Source organism: Morone saxatilis, unplaced genomic scaffold, assembly GCF_004916995.1.
Source record: "Morone saxatilis isolate NCDOM2014 unplaced genomic scaffold, NCSU_SB_2.0 Contig6, whole genome shotgun sequence".
Taxonomy (NCBI): Eukaryota; Metazoa; Chordata; class Actinopteri; family Moronidae; genus Morone; species Morone saxatilis.
Genome location: NW_023340206.1, coordinates 9,205,518 through 9,232,980, shown reverse-complemented (window position 1 = coordinate 9,232,980; position 27,463 = coordinate 9,205,518). Strand labels below are relative to the sequence as shown.

The 27,463-nt window shown below is 40.7% G+C and overlaps 2 protein-coding genes across 3 annotated transcripts in view; both read right to left on the bottom strand.

The window, feature by feature from the left end:
- The window catches only part of igfbp5a (insulin-like growth factor binding protein 5a), a 6,803-nt gene extending 4,891 nt beyond the window's left edge, over window positions 1-1,912 (bottom strand). Inside the window, exon 1 of one of the 2 annotated variants that reach the window (XM_035677812.1) lies at window positions 1,171-1,912. In XM_035677812.1, the coding sequence (XP_035533705.1) occupies window positions 1,171-1,504 (334 nt within the window). In that variant the 5' untranslated portion in view covers window positions 1,505-1,912. The remainder of the gene's footprint in view (window positions 1-1,170) is intronic. The other variant, XM_035677811.1, reaches the window with a different exon arrangement.
- Window positions 1,913-24,240: 22,328 nt separating this feature from the next.
- The window catches only part of tns1a (tensin 1a), a 57,268-nt gene continuing 54,045 nt past the window's right edge, over window positions 24,241-27,463 (bottom strand). Inside the window, 1 exon segment of the mRNA XM_035677690.1 lies at window positions 24,241-27,442. Within this exon segment, the coding sequence (XP_035533583.1) occupies window positions 27,313-27,442 (130 nt within the window). The 3' untranslated portion in view covers window positions 24,241-27,312.

The following is a 27,463-nucleotide window of genomic DNA, read 5'->3' as shown; positions in this document are numbered from 1 at the left end:
GGGGGGGGGGGGGGGGGGAGGTGGAAAAGATGAAGAGGGACAGTGGCCAGGCAGGGAAAGAGGAGAAGAGGCAGAGAATAGAGGGACGGAGACAAAAAGCTGGGTTAGGTGTGGGAAACGGCACAGGTGGTGGACGAAGAAAGGTAGAGGAACTGACAAAAGAAAGGCTAAAAAGACAAAAAAAGGAAAAAGAAAAGACAAGAAACTGTAGAGGAAGGGAAGAGGGCAAAATATGATTTTACACCTTGAAGAGAGTGAGCGCAAAGACCACAAGCCAACATTTCCCCACAAAGCTCTCTCCATAAAGCTCCCCAGCAGACACAGTGACTGTCCCTGAACTGCCATTTAAAAAGGGAGCCAACAAGGAGCCTCTGCAGAGCACCACCTGTAATCTTCTCCCTTGTTTAATGTTGGCTGGGGGGCCCCGAGGGGACGGGCCACTCACATGAAAAAAAACCCTACTGATTTACGGCTCGCAGGCCCTGTAAGGGCCTTTCAAACCGAGATGACAGGTTGACTGCCACTCGGCACCAATTGTTGACAGTTCACAGGGTCAAGGCGCAAGGGGGCTTTTGAGTCATGTGCGTCAGTAATGACAGGTGTCAGCCCATCTTAAAGAGGGGCTGTGAGTTGACAAGGAGACAGAAGAGAACACCTCTTCACCCTCTTTTCTTTAATCCCAAACTTTTAGAAAATATAAAGCAACTTCATGCACGATGGGGTAAAGTTTTAGGACAGGGTGTGTAATAGTGTGTCCACCTTTTTTTTCATTTACCACTGCACCACTGGCTGACCCTATGTGTATGTGTCATTTGAGGTCTTCATTAAAATTCCTGCATTGACATGGGAGGAGTATCTCTATCCAGCTGTTTGCTATTTCTTTGCACCAGAGCCCTTAAGATCTTGGGCTGAAACATGATTTCTGCAAAGCAAATGCAACAGAAACAGCTGATATAAGCACCATTATACAAGTATTGAAATGATTGCTTAACCAAGGAGAGCAAATGTAAGCCTTACTTTGACTTTCAAGTCCTACAGTGGAGTATAATGGCAGGGAAGATGATAAAAGACAGTTTAAACTAACCAGAATGAATAAAAAATAAAGCTGCCAAAATGTTCCATTAGAGTCAGCCTCAGTGATCTGGATCAGTCATCTCTCCACGGGCCTACCTTTTGACGGATGCAGCAGTTTGTACAACTTCTCGTTCCTGCACACCCCGCGGCCGTGCAGGAGCGCGTGCAGCGGCTTCTCCTCGCCGTTCTTGGGCAGGCAGCGGAGCCCGCGCGTGCACGGCCCGGTGTACACGCCGCACGGCTGGCCCTCTTCGAGCGCGCACGTCAGGCAGCAGCCGCAGCCGGGCTCCTTCACCAGCTCGCAGCCCACCGGCACCGGCGGACACATGGACAGGGCCTTCTGATCGCACGGCTGGCACGGCACGTACGACGAGCCGCAGCCGGTTATGCTCAGCAGGGGGACGACCAGGAGGGACACACTCAGCAGCATAGTGCGCTTCTCGTCTTAGACTGCAGGCTGTTTGACCTAAACCGCGATGATTATCAGCTGTGTCTTGTGGTGAATCCTTTCTTTGCAAAAGGTTTGAGTCCAAACAGCAGAGGGTGTGGGGGCGGGGGGAGGGGGTGATGTTGCATCCACAGGTGCCTTGCGCGTTCCCAAATGTCACCGCTCCCGATGCTCGCAATCCACAAAGACACTCAGTCACTCTGCTCCCCTCCCTGGGCTTTCCTTCAACCTTGCAGCAATAAATAAATGTAAAAATAAAAAATAAAAAACAGAAAAGAAAATATCCAGACACCACCTTTCTTTCCCTCCAGAGATGCGCGGTGCCGTTTACGCGCAGGCTGTTCGTCTCCAACTGAGAATGAAAGAGACTGATACCCGCTGTCGCTCTGTCTGCAGGTTATGTTGCCCGCACGGTTTGTGAGCAAAAAATCTGTGGCTTTGAGCTTGCCTTTTAGAAAAGAAACTGCCAGAGGCGAAGCCTGTAACGATGGATATGTCAAACAACGTTTCGAGGGGGAGGCGCACTTGTCAACTCAGTGCGCTGCGATGCTGATTTCACAGGGCGGGTGCTGGCATGCCTCCAGATCTCACAGATACGCTCCTGAAGTTGACTGAATAAGACCTTGTCTCTCCTGTTGCAGTGTGGCCATTTAGTAACCCCAGGCTCATGGAGACAACGTTATTATTATCATTATTTGTGCTTAAGAACAAGGCAGGTAATTTCTCACAAAATCAGCTTCAACCGAGAAGATTCTGGAAACTTAAAATAGCTGACGAGGTTATTTGAACGACAGCCAGTGAACTTCCAAATCATGCTGCTGGATTTAGAAGTAAGCTAATAAAAAAGAGCTGTTTTTAGACAGTTTACAGACCTCTTAGGAAAGAGTCATATAAACATACTGCAAGCAGACAAACTACTTGGAAAGGAGGTGATGTGACAAGAGAATTCATGTCCCTTTTCATTTGTATTAATTCTGGTGAATTGCCAATCGATTATTTTTCAAAATATGCTTTTATATCATGTTATTTATATCAAATCAGTGGAGAGCTTATGACTCTAATATTTATTGGTCATTGTGTTACTGGTCCCTTAATGTGAGTTTTTCTTCACAAATAAGGGTTTTATACAGTAATCTCCTATCTTCCTATCTGTCAGAGAATATAAGCGGACTTTCTGATCCTCCACCTTGTTGCACACCAACATAAAACACACATCGAATCGAATTCTAAATACTTTTCTCGATATAACCTCCTTGGAAGAAGCAGTCAGATACTTATGCTGACCACAAACATGGTTTTGTTCCCCTGTGGAGCTGCCAGATGGATACATAGACCCCACTACACCCTAACATGTGTCATTTTCTTCTTTCTTTGTCTATAACAGAAACCTTTTAGTTAAATTTGACGGTGTAATGGCACCAAATACACTTCTTATATAACAAATCTTAAAGCTTTCAAAGTTAAGGGTGGGTTCCTGCTTGTGAGACAAGAACGCTTTTACAATTCCCCTCAGATATCTTTGGGTTTTCCTCTTTTGCCAAAGGACTGTAGCTTTAAATATTTGTGCAATGCTGTCTTAACCATAACAAATGTATTCTCCAAAGATCTGCACAGTGACTCAAGGTCCAGATCAGGGCAAACCACATTCAGACTGACCTTATTTTATGACTCAGCGAGGTCAGTGTCCAGTGAGATAAGTGGCCAGCTCTCATGGAGGGTAACTGAGTACAAAATGCTCATAATTCACTTGATGTTTTGGCAGATACCAATATATGTCTGAGGATTGTAGATGATCAGCATGTTTTAGTTTTTAGTAAATAGAGTCCCTGCAGAGTCCAAGATGAGTTAATGTAATGCTTTTGACCCTGGTCATGTTAATCCTGTTGGAGCAGACTGTTCTTTCTGTGTATAATTTCTTGATTATTTGGTTTAATTGACCTCTTTGTTTACTTCCTTTTATTCTCCATCTTGATTTTGCAATTTAAGTGGAGTTTTAGTAGTCCGCGATAGAATATATCCAATTTCTGGTGTTTGTTACTTCAGTCAGTACTGAAACTGACCTTTAAAGAACCTGCACTGATCAAAGCTTTTATTCCTTTTCTGCGTCAAGTTTCACTTCCTCTTTCTCCCTTCCCCCTTTTGTGAAACTTTGTCAGCAAACTATTCACACCATCAAACCCCTGTTTGCCTTTTCCCTTGACCTTTGCGCCGTATCAGGTGTCAGATGACGTCACACGTGGCGGAAAGGTCAGCTCAGCATTGCCCACAACACCTCTTTCATTTCCCTCGTCTACCTGTCCAGATTTGAAGAAAGAGCGCCTTTCAGATTGTAAACCTGTGCAACACATCTGTCTTTCACAGGTTCCAAAAAAAAAAAACTCCCTCTCAAAGATCGTCCTGAGACTCTCCTACACATTTATGATTCATAAATTGATGATTTATTACCCAGAGGCATATTGGCAATGCTAATATGTCTACACTTGTTTTGTTTTCTCCAGATGTGAGACATGGAAGGACTGTGGTCCAAGGGCTGCTAGGTTTCGTAAACCCCGTCTGCGTCAGTTGCTGTATATGGACCATATGATGCACAGATGGTGCATGTAGCTGCTCGGGATAGAGGTTAATGGTTTGGGATTTTCTTTGAAATTAAAGTAAGAGCTAAATATGTGCTGAGGTTTCAATGTCAGGTCTGTGGGAGATTTTAATGCCTTAGGTTTTAGTATCGATGTTTCAGTTCATAACTTGGCTTTGAATTTACTGTTTGGTACGTGGAATTTCGGCTAACTAATATTGGCACAAAGTTTTCATCTGTTCCATCATTCTTAGTCCAGTGTTGCTGTAACTTACTAGGAAACCATAACACTCCCAAACAACTCTTCCAGTTGTAGTTGTTCCTTTTGTGTTCGCCCCACTGACATCACTCGCTATATGAGTTAGGGTTAGGACTGTAAGGGATAAACTGAGTAGCATGTTTCAGCTAACGGACAACATACACTTTAAAACGCCCCGCACACCCGAACGCACCCACACAGGTGTTTTCACTTATTGTGTCTGATTAGAGCTCTTCTCGGTAGAATGTGGGCATGCACAGACTGTGCTCGTTTGACATCTCCTGTTAGATTTGGTGCACCCTTTAGGATGGGACAAATTACACCATTGTCATTCTTATTGGTACATGGAGTTGCCTCATGTAATTCCCAGTCTAGTTGTATCAACCTTAAACCTGAGGAGAAGTCAATTAGTCAGTTTAACTGGAAACAGCTGTGTGGGTGAGCAGGTTCAAGTTTTTGCACATAGTAACCTAATTAGAGTGTACTAGACTAATTTGATTTGGTTTACAGGACACAGTGAACCGAAGACAGTCACTTATTGAACTGAACGTCCTGTACTAACAAATAAACACTGTTACAGCCCTAGCTGTGTTCCAGTTCAGGACCTGAATCCTCCAATTCTCACTATTCTTGACTAAATATGTCAAATAATGGATTGATGGGGACTGTCCCATTTAAAATGCTTCTCAAAAATATGGAGAAAAACTTGGAACAAGCACAAAACCGTTAAACCATTTTGCAACTCTCAATATACCAAAATCCATTATGTCCCGGTGTCAAACTGGTAAAGTTGGGAACCTTAAGTTATAATAAGTTGTAATATGTTGCCTAACTGCACCAATAAAAAAGCCACAGCTGGATGAAAAGCAAGCATCGACTTGTTGTTATGAAGCTTTCTATAATACATTGAAGTTTGCCCATTTGTCATGACATTGCCATTTTTTTTCTGACTACTTTAAGGACTTCTCATCTATGTTGTCTCCATCTGCTATCAACTATCTCATCTGGTGAAGATTCTGTGATATGACCGAAAGCACCGGAACACCTACTAAATGGATCTCATGGTAACATTTTTCCACATCCTGCTTTCAAGGTCAAAAGTGAACTTTAAACCTCAGCTTTTAAGCCAACATGGACAAGATTTGTCCAACGTTCAGGTTAATCTTAGTTTCAATCATTTTCATGTCTTTGTCAGTCAAACTCATGTTCACACTTGCCCTCTCTGTCTTATTAGAGCAGTGATTTAATATTTCAGCCACCTGTACTAATTCAACTCCTGGAAGTGTATTAGCAGAGAAAATGATGCATACTTTGATCATATGGAAGTTGGCACGAGTAAGATTATTATGAAGACTTCAAGTTTTATTGCAAGAATTTTCCCTGTCGACTCTCAAGTGGTTTGAGAGGTACTTTTCTTCTCAGAATTCATATGCAGTACTCTTTAAGTCATCATTTTTTACCCCTCTCATCTGTGATTTCCTACTTTTTCTCAACCATTGTTCATCTGCTTCTGTCTGCAGCTTGGCTTTCATATCCTGACCTACTTTATCTGTCAAAAGACACTGAGCCGCTGCTGCACTTGTTCTGGAAGAGATAATGGAGCTGGAGTCAACTTGAGTGATGTCTGAACGGAGAAAATGATCAAAAGAGGAGAAAAGCAAAAAGCAAGCTCAGCACAAAATGGTTTGGAGCCGTGATATAATCTATGGGAAACAGCACTCCAGTGTCGTATTTCTCTTCAGCCCCAGGACCTTGGGTTAACGTGCTGCATTACAGGAGAGACGGTAGAGAAAAAGTATGCCAGACAATGAGGTAATCCTGGTGAAAGCGATACCTGGAAAGCTTGTGCTGCAAGATGTTTTCTAGGGTTTTTATTTGTGTCTCCAACGTCTAAGTCAGGTGACAAATCACACATAAAGTCAGCCAAAACCTACTTCAGGCATTACCATTTATTATTTTTGGCCATTTATAATTGTTTTTTTCCATCCCAAACTGCTACCACCAAGTTAACCAAGTTGTGCACCTCAGCTAGTTAGGATGATTGACTTTCTAAATTAAAGATCTGATCTCATGATACCTGCTGGATGTGTTCTGATAAGGTTTGACTTTGTGGAGACCCAGAGGTAGACCTAGACCACTGGAGAGACGTTGGACGACATCTGAGACCAGAAAGAAGAATGTGTGGTCTGCTTACCAGAAAATGGATAGAAAACTGATGCAGTATACTCAGACTACAAACAGTGCATTTCTACAGTGGGTTGGTTTGAAGTTGCTTTCAGTTATCACTCTAAGTATATGCTTGATGTGGATCGGAGTTTGTGTGACTGATGTGTGCCATATGACACAGTCAGAGCTTACTGTAAGCGACAAAGCAGAGTAAACCGCTGGAAATGTGCTTAGGCAGCATGTATTGCCCTCCCCCATACGGTCTCACACTGAGATAGAGTCAGTTACCAGAACAGTGTAAGCACTTGATTTTGAAAAACAATTAGAGGAGCCCACACTGGATAAACTGGGGCTGAAACTCCAGTGCAAGTGAATCTGTGTGTTTGGTGTGAAGTACGGGTGATGTTTAAGATGATTAATGAGAAAGACTAATACATAAGATATACTGTATTTCTTCAGAATGCCTAATGGCTGTTTAAGTGTAACAAAGTGACATTTTCATATGAATAACTGTCCCATACTGCACAGGAAGTATCATGTAATTCATGTTTCTAGGCACCAGCAGCAGTGTTTGTTTGGGCTAAATAGATGAAGAACTGGGTAAACAGTATGAGCAGTGATCAAGCAGAGCGCCACCTACAGAAACCAAAGTTTCATCATGGGAAAATCCCGGGGAAAAAAAAGATGTCTGGGCCATGGCAGAACTGTCAGATTTCCATTTCATATGTGGGAAGAGAAGTGCAAGAATACCACATCAATGGCTGACAGCATCAACCATGGTATCTGAATAAAAATGCAAAGAAAAAACACCAACGTGTTGTTTATAGGCTGCAGTAAAGAATAAAAACAAATCTTGTGTCAATCAATATTTTTTCTGCCAAAAATCACCTTTTACTGTAAACTCCCTGGCTGTGGTTGCTCTGATTCACAAACTTGTTATGATGACAGCGCGCTTCTATTTCCATGACACAGCGACTGCACTCACTGACACCAAATTACACATCAGGCAGCGCATGTTTGGGAAATGTAAACCGCAAATCAGCAGGATGCTGTGATCTGCATGCAAAACTTAGTGCAAGGTAAGAGGAGGAAAAACAAGAAGAAGCGAGGTGTTTAAAGAGCACTACGGGCTGCAGGGTTTGGTGAAGGAGGAGGATTAGAGGAAGCAGTACGTGAGATGGCAGATTGGCTAAAACCCTGTCAGCACATCTGTGTGGCCCTGGCAATGGTGGATTGGACAAAGGCAGATCATTGGATCCAGATGTTGGAAAAGCTTTGGTGCGCCTGTACCATGCCAATTCTATTCAAAGAACAAGTGCTTTTTTTCTATGAATTTGTGGAACCTGAATATTCAAATCTGTCTGCAAATCGTTTGTCTTCTGTAAAGTGAGCCGTATTTAAACGGCTTGCAGTGAAGACAAATTGTATCAGGTGGTCTTTTTCTCAGAGGGAGGTAGCTAGTTGATCCATTACAAATATGCTGGCATGCACCGAGGAATACATTGACATCAACCTAAAACTCTCTTTAGGGAGTCCTGTATTTCAAATGTCTCCCATTTGAAAGCACACTCTTATATTAAATTCAGGGCAAGGCATAGCAATCCTGCCAACGCACTTGCAAAGCGCAAACATTTCTTAGAAAACAGGAATTTGGCTTTGTCATATGAAAATGCTTTCTCAGAATTTTCGGTTTCCATTCGTCTACTGCGTGGCATGCAGAAAATTTCCCCCAAAAAATATGGCTGAATTTGGCCAGTGGAGGCCCCTCGAGGAATTATTCTGATTTACTGCTCCGAGGCTTGTTGTGAGCCTGAACAGTTTGAACTTGCGGTCACGCAGTCCTCCGCTTTGTTGCTCTCCCACTGGCGTCGGTGCACAACGCAATGAGTGATGGTTAGGTTTTTGTAAAGGGTCTTTCCCAGAATAAGTCCCGCTGTGGTTCAGGGTCAGTGTGACTTGGAGCTAAACCTCGCTTGTGCTTCTCGTGCATCATTTGTGTCAGTGGTCTACACACAAAGTGCCAGAGAAGTGTTTCCTCCAGTTAACAACCTCATTTTAAGATGGCTCACGCACAGACACAAACATGGAAAGTATATTCATAAAAGTCCTAAATATGCATGCGCACACAAACACAGACGCTGACAGAGGATATTGATGACTGGTTTTCTAAAATCATGAAATGGACCTGAACTGGTTGACATTTAACCTCTGCTCTCCCAGTGACCCTTATTTGCTCAGATAGGGACCTCGTTTATTGAGAACTGCCATGATCAGTTTTCTTATTGCAGAAAATGAAGCAACTTCGCTCCTCGACGTATGAGGAAGTAATTTCGGAAAAATATATTTAATCAATCAGTAATAATTAATGAATTAGTGCTTTATCCTGAAGAAAGCAATATGTCAATATTTCCTTTCGTGAAATTTCATCCCATGCCAGAGTTCCCTTAATATAGTTTTTTCATAGTTTTTTGCTGGTTTAAACCAATTCTTATCCATCCATCCATCCATCCTGTACCTGCCCACAACTTCTGGCTCCTTTAAAAAACAAAGGAGCAGAGGCTCTACTCTGACCCCCCTTCTGGATGTCTTAGCTCTTCTTCCTATCCCTAAGAATGTGTCCAGTCACTCTTCAGAGAAATCTAATTTTGGTCGTTTTTATTGCAGTCTCATTATTTAATACCCAAGGCTCATGACCACAGTTGATGGTTGGAACAAGTCAAAAATAGTTGTAGCAATAGTAATAACCAAAAAAATTAGTCATAGATATTCTCCTCTTTTCCTGTGTGCATATTCTGCGCCACCTGACAAATGGTCCTGGCGGAAAATGCAAAAATGGGAAGATTATTAGATGGTGCTCCCCATGTCTTCATCCACGTTGCAGCTTGCAGGTGATAAAAGCCATACCGCTGTCTCAGTTAGAGCAGAATAAAGCAGCTCATTTGCTGTTCAGGAAGTTTAGATCAAGTACCTCACAACTGAGGGTTGAGGAAATGGTGTTTGAAAATATTATTTTCTGGAAAGACACACAGTTATCCAACAAGGATGTGGGATGCATGTTTATATAAACACATAAACATGTAATTGTCGTTATATGCTACCGTTGTTTTTTATAATTGTTTTAATGTGTTGTATGTAGGATTTTGGTTATTGTTAGATTTAGTGTTAATATTGCAACTTTATCACTTACTATATGAAGTGCTGAAGTTCATGACTATGTTTTCATTTGAAATAGTACCCCCCAAAGAGTAGTTGTTGAAGTTGTAGTTGGTGTTAGCAACAACTAATGGGAATCCCGATAAACAATAAACCCTCCTTACAGCCTCTATCTTCGCTCCAATCCCAACCTTAAATAACCAGAAGCTAAGTCTTCATAATGTGGGACATTGTGTCCTCCATTCTGCGCAATAAAGCAACTGTGTAATCAGGTTAATCAGGTTGGTTCCTGTCTCGATTAAGCCAGAGTAATTTGGTTCGAAATAGTTGAATCATTCATTGAAAGTTGCTGACGAGGGAATGCTCACACACACCTCACTGCAACCTTCAATCAAGTAGTAAATATGTCAGGTTTGAATGCTCATAAAGCAACACCTCTAATTTAATCTTGTTTGACTGTATGGTATTATATAGGGAGCATATCCTTCGGCCTGACTCAAAGAAAAGAATGTGCCTCAAACTATAAAGCGTCCTTTGGGGCAAGCTCTTTGTCCTGACGTACCCTTGTGCACTTACCCCATACACACACTTTGATTGATTTACATAAAAACATGCTTCTAGATATTCAGCATTTCTTTTTTTTTAACTATATTTGAATTTGTAAAATGTTGAATGCAAATCCTTTTTAAAATGTTCTTGATTTTAGTGAAGAAACCTGCATTATTCTTTCCTGTTTTCAGATACAGACACTAATTTCTCGAAAAAAATCTTGTGCCTCAATAGAACTGAGAACATTTTGCAGTGCTCAAATCAACTCTTCTGTGGGTGTGGGCTTGTATAAACAGTGGTGCACTGTGGTTTTACACTCTCAGAGGTTAATCATCTTCAACAATTTGCCCTGTGTATAATGATGGGTTTGTATGTGGAGAATCTGCGGTGGGAGTACAATCCAGGGGTTTATTTTATGATGCTGGCACAACTTGCATCAGGAAAGTCATCTGAAAAATTCAAGAAATCCTGCTTTCGTCAGTGTCCTTGGGAATCTTGCATTACATGGCCATGTGAGAGGCCAAGGAGACCAGCATGTTAAAGGGACGAGAGAAACAAAAAAAGGTTTCCGTGAGTGTTGCAGATCCCTATCAGATGTGCTGAGCTGGTCAGTTCCGCATTTTTGGATGCCTTGACACTGAGATTGTACTCTGATTAGAATCATGGAAATGGAAAAAACCACAGCACAAAATCTACCTGTCTCTGTCTCTCAGTCTGCCTCCTCCCCACCAAATCTGTCAAGTATCAGATACAGTACGTGCATTGCAGCAGCTTCCAAAAGTCAGCTCTATTGAAGCTCTTGTTCTCATGTTTGGTGATCTGTGAGCCGCTGCCAGAGCTGTGTCTCTTTGCGAGACATGCAATACCGTAACAGGAGGGCATTGTCAGGTTGGTACTGGAAACTGGGTTAAATAGCTAGCCTGGCTTTCTCCAAAAATGAAAAAAAGCACCTCTAAAGCGTTATTTTTTTGATCTTTTGATCTCCTTAGCTAAACTAACTGGGCGCTGGTTGTAGCTTCATATTTACCATACAGAGATGAGTGGTATTGATCTCCTCAGTTAACTCTTGGCAAGAAAGTGTATATAATCCCCCCCACAGTTTAAATCTACAACACCTACAATTTTTAAGGCCTAAATTCTCTACTTGCCTTTTTCTCTTCGTCAATCTGTCAAGAGCTGAGCTGCAACAGTCCGCACTTCTCTGAAAAGAAAAACAACGCAAAACAAACCTTTCACTGAGCTGTCACTGACACGTCTTAATACACTACAGTCTTGATTTAATGACATGTCATAAGTGCGGCCTGAGTCACTCTTCTTGGCAGAGATGAGGCTCTTACAATCACACTAGAGAGTTGATGGAAATCTGTCAGTGGGATGTGCCTCTTTCCTCACTACACATACAGAGCTGCTCTTGTTCTTGGCCAAAGCCGGATATGTGTCGTGTGTCGTGTGCACGTTTTGGCGATTGTGTAAAGAGACTAATCTTTCTATGAGGTTTAAATAGGTTAAAATTACAGGGGTTACAGTGAGATTTGCTTAAGCTGGGCTGGTGCAAAGATGAAATAGCCAAACTCATATGTGACACCTGGATCCTCCGAATGTGCGTGAAACGTCTGCATTTAGAGCTAAACTAATATCATAGGAGATTTTGTTGTGGTGTATTTGCAAAGCGAGAGTCCTAAAGCCTTCCAGGATTAAGGTTTTAGACACTGGCATTTCTCGGGGATTATGCTGCCTATACTGCTTGTACTCTTCTTGATACCAGTTCACATAGAGCTTGAGCCAACTCAATGAACCCGCTGACATTAGATAAGACAGAAGATTTGAATACAAGAGGCAACTAAACCTCACACCTTTTAGGCTTTGTTAAATCAAGACAGGCGCTCTTTTTGCAGAGCCAGTTGCAGCTTGATTTATCTATGACTTGATAGACTTTCAGGTTTCATATTGAGACTTCTCCTGTCTCAGAAGAGTCTAAAGAGTCTGACTGTAGGAACTTGACAGTGGTGGAAGAAGTATTCAGATCTTTTACTTAAGTAAAGGTAGCAATGCCACACCTTGAAGACTCCACTACAAGGTATGTACATACATACTGCATTCAAGACCTTACTGGAGTAAAAGTATGTAAGTATTATCAGAAAATGTACTTGAAACTTGAAACTTGAAAGAAGGTGAAAGTAGTCAATTATGAGAAAAATGGTCCCATCAGTGTTTTACTATTATATGTGATGTTTATATATACATATATACAAACACATACACACACATTACTGCTATGTTGCATTTTACTCCTATAGATCTTTAAGTTTATGTTAAATCCCTGAAATGTCTCAAGCTCTCATCTTCAGACAGATGATCCACTGGCTCCTGCTGCAGCTTCGATCCCAGTTTATAAAGGCCCAGCCCTGATTAGTAAATTGAAGACAGCCGTGTACAACTACCTGCTGCAGGGAGGGAGGGCAGTACCTGGAAGACACAGGAGCACAGGAGAGAGAGCAGCACAACTCATGGCTCTATGGCCGTAACAGTTTAAGCTCATTTTAACTCCTCTATATATACTGTTGGGTGGTTTGATCTACAGCAATGCATCATATTTTACAAGATCATCATGTTTATGCCTTGGCAAAACATATGGAGATACATGGTTTCCATGAAATAGGATCGGTATAAATATTGTAATGTGAAAAGTAACTAGAAACTAAATCTGTCAGACAAATGTAGTGGAGTACAAAGTCCACTATTTCCCTCGGACTTGTACCTTGAAATTGTCTCAAAGGACAATAAACTTTTCCCTTTCTGCAGGAAGTTCAGAGACTGGGATTCAGAAGGGCACTTCAGCAGGGCCGATCCTTGCTGCCTCCGGGGCCTGAACCTGAGTTTTTGTGGTCAAGGGACGCTCTCTCTGCTGCCTCCATCCAGCTGATCCAACTCAACCACAGCTGGCAAGGAAGAAAAATTTCTGTCTCTCTGTGTTTGCAAACCAGCTTCCTTCCCTAGCCAAAAGACAGAACAGGCTGCTATTAATTACAAAGAAATATTATCCTCTTGCGGGAGGTTCGCAACAACACGAGTATCCAAAGCAAACAGATACGGTGTGCTTGGAAGCTTGGTGCCTTGTACAGCTGCCATGCCAAATCCAGGCCCACAGATCCTCTTACAGCAGATCAGAGAAAGGGAGGAGGGGAGGTTTGTTATCTGCATGCTGCAGCATCGTAATTCCCGTTTCATCTCCACTTCTTGACTACAAAACTGATAGGTAAGCAGCAGGCAAAAGTGATTTTATTGTATTCCCTACTGTAGTTTGTAACTTTTACAATCTGCGGCAAGAAAAGTTATCTGAACAAACTTCTGCAGGATCAGAAGAATCTTGATGAGTGTGTGATAAATACTTTCCAACACACAGCGTGATAGCAGATGGTTGTGTGGGAGGTTGTAAGTTTTTAAACATGCATAACAGCATATCAACCCGGCAAAACAGCGCGGGAGGAAGAGGGAAAATTGCATTCATTACACTCAAGATGTTACATTTTGTTGTAGGAAGTCTTTCCAAGGTCAAGAACCACTGACATGTGATGATAAAACTTGATTTTTCCATCAGGTGGTCCTTCGCTTATACCATGTGACTACAAACAAGATGCATACATGGTACAAAGGTAGAAATGAAGGTAGAAACCATCAAAATAACTCAAGCCAGTCACCCTCATTAAGATTGAAAGGTAGTTAGTTACACAAGCTCTTCAAAACAGTCAATTTACAGTTTAAACCTCTAAAGCTAGGGGCCCTCAAACAACATCCTGCAGTACTGTACATAAACACATCATAAATAGCCATTATTCCTCTGACAGTACCTGCAAACTGTGATGAGAGGACATCCTGTGCAGTCAAAGTGAGAACACTCAGTGTCAGAATGATGGATGAGACTGGGCTGTGTTGTTTTGATGGAAAGATGTGGAGGGAGATCTGTTTGTGGAGGTGTGTGAGAGAGATGATACCCAGTGGGCTGTTTGAGTGACAGCAGAGGTACAAACTGCTGCTGTTTTTGTGTAGACAGTTAATTTGTGGATCCCAGAAGGATTTCTGAGTGGAGAAACTCATGGCTTGCTGCTATGCTAGACAACGCTGCTGAACTTGTTGGATATGATCGCAGTTCCAGCTCACAGGCTCATTTTGTGCATGTTTAACTTTTAGGCATTCAGATTATTGACTGCAGTTTAAGCAACTTGACTATTACACGGACCATTGGAAGTTAAAACTGCATGTAACAAGTGTGGTTAGACTATTGATAGATAGACCTATTATATTCTAATAATTCCCTTAAAAAGGAAGCACAGTTTGTAATCCAGCACTAATTACTGAGGGACTGTTCAATTAATAAGTTTAAATTAATGTCTAGAAAGTATTTTACCGAGAACACAGTAGGTTAACTGAGCATGCAAAAAATCTGAGCATACATTTTCAGAAAATATATTATAATTTCTATTGGTTTAAATAGTTGTAGTTTTCCCAGTTATTAATATTTTAGCTTGTACGTGTGAACTCCCGTGAACAACTAAACCACTATACTGATAAATTCATATAAATTATTGGCTATTTATTAAATTTAAAATAATCTCAGGCCACTGCCTCTATTTGGGGACTACCCATTGTTCCGACGGTCCATTATTACAAAACCCCAATAGTCCGAAAATGTTCCCATTCGACCTAAAGGCCATTTTCCGAAATAAATAGCATTCAGTATATCTGCAAATTATCATAATGTAAATGTCCTCATATTTACCAATAATTGATGGACCATATAAATAAAATCTAGGTATAAATTAACTTTAATATGCAGATGATAAAATCATATTTAAAAATGAATAAACTGAAAAAAATGCAGTCCTGTCCAGACTTAAACGACTTTGTTACCATCCAAGCTAAAAGAAGGGCCTCCCAATATGTGTGTGTGTGTATGTGTGGCCTTCAACACTGTCATCAAAGACTCCATCATCAGTTTCTTTCTACAAGAGGCTCAGGGGAAGACAAAACAGCCATAGCATGCTCATATAGTTGTTGTGTCGAGGCCTGTGATTTTCTGCCTCTCCTCACCTCCCACAATGCTCACTGGATATTCAGGGAATTCAAGAGTCATGCTGAATTCCTCAGCATTTTTTGAAAATACATTCCTTGTGTTAAAAATAGAAAAACTAATCAGTCTGTCGGGAACAATTACACACACTGAATTCATTCCATAACCAAAACTCAGACTACAAGATCCTCAACCCTGAATTTTTTTCACCCATGTCTGATTTTGTTGACCTCCTGTTTATTCCAAGTTTTTCATGTGACCCATATCTGATTCCTGCATTTACACCGGAACTGTTTTGTTTACACTCAAAACAACCTGCATGCAATGACATCACAGACAGACAACTACATAACCAAGCTGGGAGCACAGTCTGGGAAGCATTTTCAACCAATAAAAGCAAGGAAGACATAATTCAAGCCCTTGTTTTTTGAAACATCGCCAATAGTCCATTAAATTGTAAAATGATAAAGGAAGAGGAAAGACACAAACAGCCTTTAGTGGTCCAGTGTGTAACAGTTAGGAGAATCTATTGGCAGCCAGCTGTGTTTAGTTAATTGCAATATGTAACTTCACTGCTAGATGCCACAAAATCCTACACACTGGTTCTTTACCGGGTCATAAGCGAAAAGGGCTGGCAACCACTGACTTAAATAACACATCTTCCATTGTGGAGTCAACCAGGAACTTATGACCTTGTCTCTTTGCTTTACACTTGCTTTATTTCCGCATGAGGTCTACCTCAGTAAGTTGATACTAGGTGATTTTTTTTTTAGCCATTATGTTTACACCTTCATCCAAAGTCAATTCACTCTAGAACTTTGCCCAAGGACAGCTGCTGATGGGCTGTTGAAGGGAAGTTCAGGGTTGAACTGGTGACTTTTTTTGTTCACGGACAGAGGCCAATTTCCAAACACCGCTACTCTATCTTATTTGTCCTTGTCAGGTAATGTAAGAAATGGGATTTTGCCAAAAAACACACTGTAAGCCCCCTCCAGGCAGACAGTGAGTTCAGCTCTAAGTGTTGAACAAGAGTTAGTCTCTGAGTTCTGGGATCTTCTTGTTGCACCTCAGGAGATATTCCTCAATGACTCATTTGTTTCTCTTTCTCACCTTTATTTATCCAGCAAAGTTTTGCTGAGCAGGCACGCTCTCCTGTCTGCATCATAAAGTTTCATGGCATCACACCTGGGAGCCGCTCCGTAAAAACCACCACTCTTCTACTGTTGACCGCTGAGCAGCTCCTGGCACAGTGGTGAGCTGAGTATTTTGCTCAAGGGTACTTCTGACAGTCAGCGTTGAGAGAAGGGTGAATTATGCTTTTTTGCTTCCTTTACCCAGAGTTTTCCAGGCAGACTTGGGATTTAAAGTGGTCGAACCTAGCAAACACAAGCCTGTGTGTGTGTGTGTTTCCAGGCTACAGTAGGAGTTTTTTATTGGGGGATTGACAGGCTTGATGACCAGTGAGTCACCGATTAGTTTGCCAGGTGCTGTGATTGCTGGCTTTCAAAATCTGTGCTCTTGTTTTTTGGAAAGACATAACTGTCCTCCCAAAAAAATTTATTTGTTTGGTTCCTGAAAATATTTCTTATTGTGTCCTCACTTCAGCAGAAGGTTCAACATAAATAATTATTTTGTCATATGCACACAGAACAAGTTGCACTGTACTATGAAATACAGCAGAGATATCCTGACTTTTAGTCTCTAGTAGGGGTCAAGCTCCAGAATTGCTACATTGTACATAATGCAACTCATTCATTCATGTCATAATGAAAACATATTTTGTTATGACACCATCAGGATTACTTTTTCAGACTTTAAGCAAACATTATATAACATTAGTAGACATAATATCACAGGCTAGGTGGTGTGCAAGTTTGTTTTGTTTTATTTTGTGCAATGCGTCACGGTGGAAGATAACTGCTTCTGTCTGTTTGACAGCATCAACAATGTACTTTATGACACGTCTCACCATGATTTTTGACAGTCCGGAACAGATAATCCCCGATTAGTAAAACATAATTTAATATTGGTCTTCAACGTGTAGTCTCGTGTCTCAACCAGCTCAAGGTACAAATAAAAGGGAGCATGTTCTTCTAATTTGACATCAAACAACCATCCCAAAAGAAACATGTTGTATTCTGAAGAAATTAATCTTTCATCTCCTGTCCTACAGTAAGTATTAAAGTAGTAACATGATCGCAGTGTTATGTATGGTGACATATTTTGTTACCTCTTCACTACATGTAGCTTGTTATTTAGTCTGTGCATTTTTCTATTGTAAAAATCTGATCTTATTAATATCAGTTACAGGTTTCTGTAGCTCAGGGCACAGGTGCAATAAGTTCTGCTCATACTGGTGGAAAGGTCATAATAATGTGTACATGTAAGAAATGAGGAGCATACAGTGAATTCATTGCTTCTATAACTGATATCCGTCACTGTTACTGCTACTCTTATGTTTTACTTGGAAAACAACCAGCCTTGAACAATATTTCTTCATTATAAAAGGCATAAATAGTATTTGCAGTTTACAGCATTGGACAACCCGCTTTTCCCGAATGCAGAGCTGACTCAGTACACTGCAGAAAATGTCCTTCCTTACAAGAAACATCATCTTATCACATGCAGTTTGTATTGTATTGTAACAAAATATGCTCTTTTATCAAGAAATTACCCCAAAGCTGGACACTTGAATAATTCAGATCAGTCCAAACAAGTTTAAAGTGAGATAATCTAAGAAAATTACAATTTGATACATTTGAAGGCATTTATGCAGAGATTCTTTCACTGTAGAAGGAAAAGACAAGTTGGTGAAAAAGTAATGATGTGAGGAAGATATTGTGAATAAAAAAAGAGCACATACCGTTATATAGATATACAGTATCATATGTAAGATATCCTGTAAATGTAGAACTCCTACTGCTCTGAAAGAATTCTTGCTATGTTGGCCTCTGACAGATTTACAAGCTAGTGTACGTTTGCAGTTTACAGAATAAGGAATTTACAGCATATACTGTATGCAGGCTGTGTGAATGTGCACACTTTGTTTCTCTGATTCCTCAGGCAGATTGATTTGAAATGAAAAAAAAAACAGAATAATCATCCAAGTTTAAGAAAAACATGATGTTTTAAGCCTGAAGAGGAGATGAAAAGATAGACACTTTTTGCAGTTTTCTGGCAGCTTCATCTCTGAATGAATGTGTTGTGGGGTGTAAGTTCCACCGTGCAGGAGATCGTCTCGATTTTTATTACCATTGGCAGAACTCATAGACTAAATAATGGTTGTGTAATGGAATCGGTGCTGCCTTAAATACAGGAAATAAATGGTGGTGGTCATGTTCATTCATGCTGGTAATTATCACTGGCTTTTCATAAGAAAAAAAAAGGCAAAACCCACTCAAAGCAAAGAAATTATGAACTTTGGAAAGACACTGACCGTGTTGCGTCGATCCAACATTTAAAACCACTCATGTGCGTCTGTCTGGTACACTCAACATTTTGATTCTGGGCAACCATTGAGGAGAAATCTCTCCTTCTTTGGGACGACGTGTTCACCTCAAAAGGCCGTGTTCGTGCCAGATGAATCTTCAAGTTAAAGATTTCTTTTCCTTCTCTCTACTTTGGAAAGATTTTCAGAAATAAGATCTCAAAAAATGATGTGAAGACAAAAAGGCGCCTTGTATATACATGTCACATGAATAATATCACTGAGGAAAGATTTCAATAAAAGCATCTGAAACAAATTATTCAGGTAACTCCATACATTGTGGAATCCTGGCTCTTCAAAGCTGGCCAGAGGACTAGAACCTTCCCAAAGCCCCGAAGCTCCTCAAGGGCCACATCGTAAAAAGAAACACTTACGCCCCAGCATGACTCAAGTTTGGGAGTATTCACATTCATGATAGTTTGTGTTTTTTCTCAAATATAGCTTACTGTGCTTGTTGAATCAGGTGACCCCCCAACCCCTCTTTGGCCTGTTTTTGGACCATCAGGTATCATTCTTGTGATGGTTTGAATTCTTCCACTTCTAAGTGTTAACCTGTGCATTGTGAGATCCTTTATTTGATTTATGATGCCTACAAGAGAGAGTATGCTTCATTTCAACTTTACAAGGGTTACATTCTAAACAGCAAATCATACAGACTTTCTAGGACTGTAAAAATAGCCTTGAAAAAACTCAGATATCGTAGGTTATAACCTTTTGGTCCCTTATTTTAAAGCTAATATAAAAATTCACCGCATGTATAGTTGTCCTGAACAGAGTATTAAGCTGTACACAGTGAAACCGTCTTTTGCACCAGGCTGCAAACATGTTTAATATGGGGCCTTTTGGAGATTGACTCACTTCTTTAGCCAGCCTCAAGTGGCCGTTTGAGTAACTGCAGTTTCTGTTACTTCCACATTGGCTTAATTTGCCAGCCACGCAGGTTGCCGCTTGGGGATAAAGGGGTAAACAGATAGCTGGGCTTTCAAAAGTAAAGCTTGATTGGAAATTAAGATGTTGTAGGCTATCTTGCGTGTTTCAACTGTACAAACGTGTAATAACATGTGTTATGAGGGTTTTTAGCCTCAGTCTGTGTGCCAACCTTACAGGGGTCACTTCTGCAATAGTTTGAATTCTTGTACTTGTCAGTGCTAACCTGCACACTGCAAGCTGCTTTATGTTGTTGTTTGAAACTGGCCTAAGCTCACTAATTAACACGCTATATCTTGTTCAGTCTGCATAAATATAGTCCTTATGCGTCATCTTTAATCTCATCTAACTCCAAGCAAGATTCTTAACTATTCTCTTAAAATTCAAATAACTTGGCCAATCTCAAATCTCAAAACTCACACATCACCGCAACAATAAGTACAACTGATGTGTATATTTTTGTGGCAGAGACAAGAGGAAACATTCATCCTTATCCTGATCTTGGAGGGAAGAAACCTGCTTGGTTCTTTCCCAATCTATGCTTCACTGAGATACCTCACAGTCTCCACTCAGTCTCATAAAACTTGACCCTTTCAGAGCTGAACTGGATTTGAATCCTCACACAAGGAGGATGCCGGTGTGGAAGATATGAGCACTGATGAACACTGATGCACAACCGTTGTTCCGGAGAGATTTCTCACGAGCGTGAAGTCAAAAGGGAGTCAGTGAGCTGTTGCGGGGACACGACAAGAGTTTAACAGGGCCTGTTTTCCTGCCTTGGCGTGAGAACAGCTGGCCTGTTTCAGAGCCGAGCTCTCGTCAGCCTCTTTCTGACCAACATGTGGATGTGAGGAGAAGCCTAATGTACCGTTTCCACCCCTAATTACCCTGAACTCAGCACCGTTATCTTAAGGAAGTCCTCAGGAGCTGTGAATCAGTCAACTGTGGATATGACAGGAGTTGCTGAGTGTTTCATGCAGCAAACAAGTTAAATTAAGGCATTTCCTAAGAAGATTATTACTGGCAGAAACAAGAGAAAATCATTGAGGAGATTTTTTATATATTTTCTAAAACATTTTTCTTCATCATCACCATGTGTACTGACAATATCATCATGTCATTGATATTTGGAGGAGACAAAAAGGCAATTATGCATTTAGAGTCACTTATAATAAGCACCTGCTGCTATGCTTTGTGAGCAGCTACAGAAGATTAAACCTCTCATGTAATCTGTTTTCTATCTAAGAAAATAATAAGACGCAGTCCTCTTTGTGAAGTAAAACAGTATGTAGGAGGTGGAGTGCAAACCAAAACAAGCAGGTTGATTTTTCCATTTGATAAGAGCAGAGTGGGAATTTTCCCTTATTTGAATATTTACAGTCCAGTGGCATCTGCATGAGCAGGGGTCAGGTTTTTCCAAAACGACTTGAGTCTCTGTGTAGGAAGGTCATACCTGGGTGAGATGCCTCTCACAGACTGCACACATTTCCACTGCCCACTTTGGCTCACTGTAGGTCTATGTTCGTGTTTCAGCCATATGTTGCAAGAAAGTTACAAAAAATGTGTCATGTATATGTGTACGAGTTACTTGAGATCACCTCTAAGGGTAACAAAATCAGAATTTATTTGTGTTTTAACTATCCTCTAATGAAGTTAAATAATTTATTGTGTGCAGCGCTACAGAAGAGTCATTTAATACTCACAGTTCAAAAGTTCAACCTGTCAGGCTTTAGAATGTTGATTTTTGGAAATCAAATAGCTGAACAGATCCCCCGGTTGTTAACCACTGCACACGAGCTTCATCTTGGTTGATGTGAGAGGTTTTTGTTGGTTAAGGTGATTTAGTACTTTTGTTCTTTGACCAGAGTTTCACTAAAGAGAAGCAATTCACATTTGGTGCTGTCAGTGCTGCTGTGAAACAGCCAGTAATACAAAGTGAAATATCTCCACAGCTGTTGGATGAATTGCCATGTGTCCCAACTCTGACATGTTGACCTAATATGTAAAAATGTCTTGACCTGCTGGATCGACAATTTTTTTGCAGACATTCATGGTTCCAGGTGATGTCTCCAAATGACTTGTTTTGTTGAATTAACTTTCTGAAATTGTGTCAGTTAAGCCTGTGTTTTATGCAGTGGGACATCCATGCAGCACTTGAATATTTATGGATCTCCTTTAGTTAGTTCATTGCATTCAAAGAGGAATATCTACTGTTTGATGTGTAATAGAGGATTCCAACTTAATCCAGACAATCCAACAAGACCTCACTGTACTCTGCACCTTAAAACAAATCTGTCCATGGCTAATTAACTTCTAGAAAGTGAATGTTATCACTCGGATCTGTTGCAACTAAAGAAATGCTTGGGTTTTACTGGACAAAGTGCTAAAAACGCTTCGTCAGGTGTATTTGAACCTTGGTGGATCAAAGACCACAGACGATGCCTCTTTAACTTGCTGCTTGTTCTTTGGCTTTAAACACCTTCAGTGCACCAACCTTTAGACTGGCAGTCGTTCTATCGCAGTGGCTTACCTCCCAGGCCCCCTCCTTCAAAGACGATTTCAAAGCAGAGAGGCATATGGTCCTCATTTTTAATTCAATGAATTGGCCGTCGATCGAACCCCAAGCCACCCGGTATCAGGGTGGACGCTAACCGCTGCGCAGCTGATCTGATGTTTGAACTTTAGCTCTGTTTTTATTGCCTTGACAGATTCTATGTTTTGAGTTTGCTTTGTTTTCTCTCTGTTTCGTGTTAGTGAAATGCAAAACTTATTCTGCACACAGGGGATCTCTTGTAAAAGAAAACTTTGCTGTCAACGGGATTTCCTTGTTCAAATAAAGTTGTCAAATCAAATCAAATCTCGGTGGCTGCGGACAGGACCGGGAACATGCCTTCCATTCACAGCCTGTCCGTTTTTTAGGGTGAACGCATATGTAGTAGTGTCTATGAACTAAGTCCGGACCCTGCCAAGAGAACCATGATGCACTTGGTGGGAGCGCGTACCTCCCTCACAGCTCATAACGTGCCACGGCGAAGCAGAAAGCGACAGTGCGTACGTAATCTGTCAGGGGGGAAGTGTGTCATACATATTTGCGAGTTTGAACACTGTCTGCAGCCGTGAGAACCTCCCAGAGATTTTATTTTATTTCTTTATTGCCAGTCTCTCATGCCTCTGACTCTCGTTCGTCTCAGGCGTTTTGGGGCTCCGGCCTTAAACACCAAACAAACAAACAGACTGGGCTACTGCTTGGAGAGCTGCCTTGTTGACTCTGTAGCGCGGGGTTTCCCAACAAACACACACCTGTTATCAATCTGTGTGCTTTTCCATGAAAGTTTAGCTTTGGAGTATTTTATTTTCAGGTTGTGGTTGAAACTAATTTTGTTACTTACTACCAAATTAGTATGTCACTCAAATGGGGAATTACATTGGGTAAAAGGTTGCATATGTTCCCCCATTAACAAACTCAATAAAAAAACAGATTTGTAGACTTTAAATTGGGATTTGGTCATGAGATACAAAAATAAGGACTGTACTAAGGTGTAAAAAGGCAAAAAGACTTGATCTCAGTTCCATAAATGCTGAAAAATGTTATACAAATGTTAAATTTAAATCTTTTTAAATATTAGTTTTTGTCGTTTCCACCATCTTCACAGCATTAATGAATGGCTGTGTCCCAGTAAGCCATGATATTAAGCATGTTTCCATATGTGCAGTTTAAATTTGTAGATAAAAAACTTGAGGTTTGACTGGTGTTTGACTGGTGTCATTGTGGCCTTAGTGGTGGCATGACAGGAAGCCAACATGCACAATACCAGGACCCTGAAACTGAAGCAGCTGAATGGAATTCAGCCATCATTTATTTTTTTTTATTTACACCTGCTGCTTCTACTGCGACATGTAAAAACATCCTTCATTAAGACGGAAACGTATGGGTTTTTCTGTGTTATGACCGGCAGCTTGGCTTAACGAGAAATGTGTTGAAATGCAAATAATTAACAATAATAAAGAGATTAATCTGCTTCCAAGAGGGGGGAAGTACCAACTAAAAACAGGCAGTAGTTTGACAGTAAAATAATGTGGCGGGGGAAGTAAAGGTGAGCAGGGCAGCGGGTGAACCAACGGTCACATGTGCCTTCAACTCTTCAATTCTTCAAGCTGTTTCATACAAGAGAAAGGTTTTGATATTGAACAGAGGTATTTCTAATTTAACGGTCACCAAAACCTTGCTTTAACATTTTGCTGACGTTGATCTTCGAACATGACAGGGACACACAGCACTTTGTGAGCCAGCTGCTCTTCAAGTGAACCTCATATTAAACGAGACAAGGCTAATTCAGGCCGGAGCTGCACACCTCACAGAGATACTGAATGATGAAAGCTTGAGGTTGATGTTTTGCTGCCCAAACCAATGTAAAACAAAGGTAGATGAAGGAAATTATCAAAAATAATTTAGTATACGGTCTAAAAATAACCTTTTGGCAATAAAATAATGAATCAAGCCATTTATCGAGTCACAAAAACCAAATGAACAACCGCATTGCTTTAATGTAACTGATTTGTATTGCTTTAATGTTTTTTTTTCTCCTTAGGAACAGGTAAGCCATGACAATATAATGTAAATGATAAGCGCAAACATAATCTGAGACCCTTTTGTACATCCATAGTAGCACATTCATACAACATGTCCCATCTGTACACAGGGTTTACAGAAATCACTTCTTTTTCACTGAAACAAGGTAACTCTTGACCCAAAGCCAAAAGGTACAACACAGTTTATTATTTTATTTTTTTAATTTAGAGAACATTTATTTTTTTTGTTTTCTCCAAATGACTAAAAATGGCACAAAGCTTGTTAGTAGTCGATTTAAGTGCGCTGTACCTCTTTGCTTTCAATAAAGCGCCACCATACATTCCTCCATTCGTCAACACTGACCATTAAAACTGGGATAATGTGATAATGCGACGATGAAACGAGATTTTTTAAAACATGTCGGGAAAAATAAAAGAATAAATAAGAATAAATAAATAACTGACTTTTCGGGAGGGCCAGAGAAGACACCTTTGGCAGTCTGACAAAGCTGCAGCTGTAGAGCTTTAGCATCACGGTGAGACACGTCTAACTTTATTTACCTCCATCACTGACACCCATATGGAATTTATGTCATTATTAAGTGCTTTGTTTACACACTTCCAGTTGGGGCAAGCCTGTTCTATCTTGAACAGGCAATGGAGGTGGACACATTTTTGGAGACAGCAGTCGAAACAAATATTTAAAAAAAAGTCCATGCTTTCGTCATCTGCAACAGAATGTCTCGCTGTGTAAATCCAAGGGGCCCTTGTGTTACTTATATGACCAATAACACACATTTCTGTGTCCTGGCTGGTTGCCCTTACTTAAATTTGCTGCAAAATGTGTGTAGTTTTAAGTGTGAAACACAAAAATGGAAAGTGAATAGCAGTTGAACATAAAAAGCGACATGCAGCCAGTCAGCATAGACATGTAAAGTGTTTGAATCTTTGGCAAAATTATAATCGTAACTGTCATGGGTGCATACAGCTGTTTTCATATTGCATTTGAGGTTGGCTGCTGAGCTTTATCGTGCTTCCCTTTTTCTAAAAACGGCATGTCTTTACCTTAAGATCTACTGGCTACAACGCATTTGCTTCTATGAGTGTGTTTCAACAGCAGAAACGCACTCAAATGCTTTTGTCCATGCAATTCAGACTCTTGGCTTCTATCTCATTCATGCCCTACCTCGTTCTGAGAGAACGGAAAAATGAAAAACATGACAAGCCAAAAACAAACATATACATGTACAAAGTAATGTACACCATATATTCAAACACATTTCAAAATCGTCAGACTTTGAAATCATTAGCCAAAATAAGTATATATTTTTTTTTCTCAACCCATTAGGTAATCTTCTTTATCTAGACTGTACAATATATGTATATATGAGTAATCATGAGGGACCAAAGCAACAAAAATAAATACTTTTTCGCTATGTCACCTTTCAAAGTAGTATATCTATGTACATTTATATCAATATCAATTTTCCTTAGCTTATTGTGAATGGTTGAGCGTGTGTTCAACAAGCAGGCATTTGCGCACAGTGTGGAAACTCCTTGTGTTTTTTGTTTTTTGTTTTCCTTTTGCCCTAAAAGGTATCTAAATGTAAATTTTGACGACACCGTGGAACGAAAAACAGACCGGACTGTCCTTGATACAGTGAAAGGTAACCCTGGCTCAAATGGACCAAAAATCATGAAAAAAAATAAGAAAAAATATAGCATCTCACCATCATGTGACTACTTCAACAATGGGTTGTCTACTTCTTTTCAGGACTCTGAGAAGAGTACAAAAATGTTGTCTATTTCATGCAGTCTTTGACAAGTCATACAACCTCAGTGTACTTGTCTAAAGGTTTTTAAGTCGTTTTTAGCACAAAGCATAGAATGTTTTCAGTGATGTTGAATGTAGCTATGAGGGAGGATGCATTTTTGGACAACAACATGCATAAAGAACAGTGCATAGGTCCAGGTCATGGGGCTAGTCCCTGGTGATTTCCAGTGTGTTTCAGTGGCAGCGTCTATTAACAGATCCACTACTGCAAGCAGTTGATGATGGGCAAGTCAGGGGGCAGGGTCCAAGCCTGAATCAGTGGCGCCATCTTGTGGACAAACAGTCTTCCTCTCTCGGTCTGCCATGCTATCAGGAGCTTGCTGATTTCAGGTAAAAGTAATCCAATAAGCAAGTTTTGAGAGAGAGATCAGGCTTGGACCAGAGTCCGAGGTGATGCAAGTGTTGCTGCACTGACACAAAGTGCGGTGACCTTAGCGTGGCGTGTTTTTTGAGTCTGGTCTGCTATGCGCAGTTTAGATCAGTCGTTGTTTCACTGCAGAGCCCTTTCCAACACACAACAGACCCAGAAATGACCACTCTAAGGATTTCACAATGACTTTTGTGGAAGGTAGAAGAACCAAGCTTAAAGATCAAGCTAACATGCATAAGGTCTTCAGACACTGTTTTGCTAAAAGCCATCAAGGCCAACTTTTTTCCTGAAGACAAGTTCAAGAAGAAACCGTATTTCTTTTCTTTTTTTTTGTTCAACACTTCATCTTTTGAAAAGAGGAAATAATAATGGCTTAATAGCTACATCATTCTTGCACTTGTGTTGCAACTACCTTTGGCAAATCAATCAACAAAAAAGACAACAGAAAACCCTGAAACATACGAGTCCTTACGTGTTCCCCGACTGTACTTAGCATTGTTCCTTTAGTCTTTAGCTAGCATTTTCTTCTAGCACAGGTTACCCTGTGAGAACATTTTTCTCCCTTCAATGGCCTCCATGTTTGTCACGTTCACAGCTCCACACCACACATCCACTAGCTCCACTCTGGATCCACACCAAATGCTTCAAATAGAGACTCTTCCAAAAAAGACCAAAGTCAAGACAAACCAGCAAGGCAGAGAGAAAAAAAGAGAGAAGGGAAACAGAAACAAACCAAGAGGAAACAGAACAAAGGACATCATCAAGTCCTGGCGAAAAAGACACCAATGACGAAGGAAGATTTCAAAATGGCCACTGCCATTTGGGCGTTGGGGGTTTCACCGCTTCATCATTTTGGAGACGAAGCTGGCGATGGCTGAGGCGGGCTGATCTGGATCCAGCTCAGCAAACAGGTGGCTGACATTGTCTGTTGTGCTTCCTTGTTTTCTTGCGACGAATCCAAAAAGCCTGGTGGGATTGAGACAAATG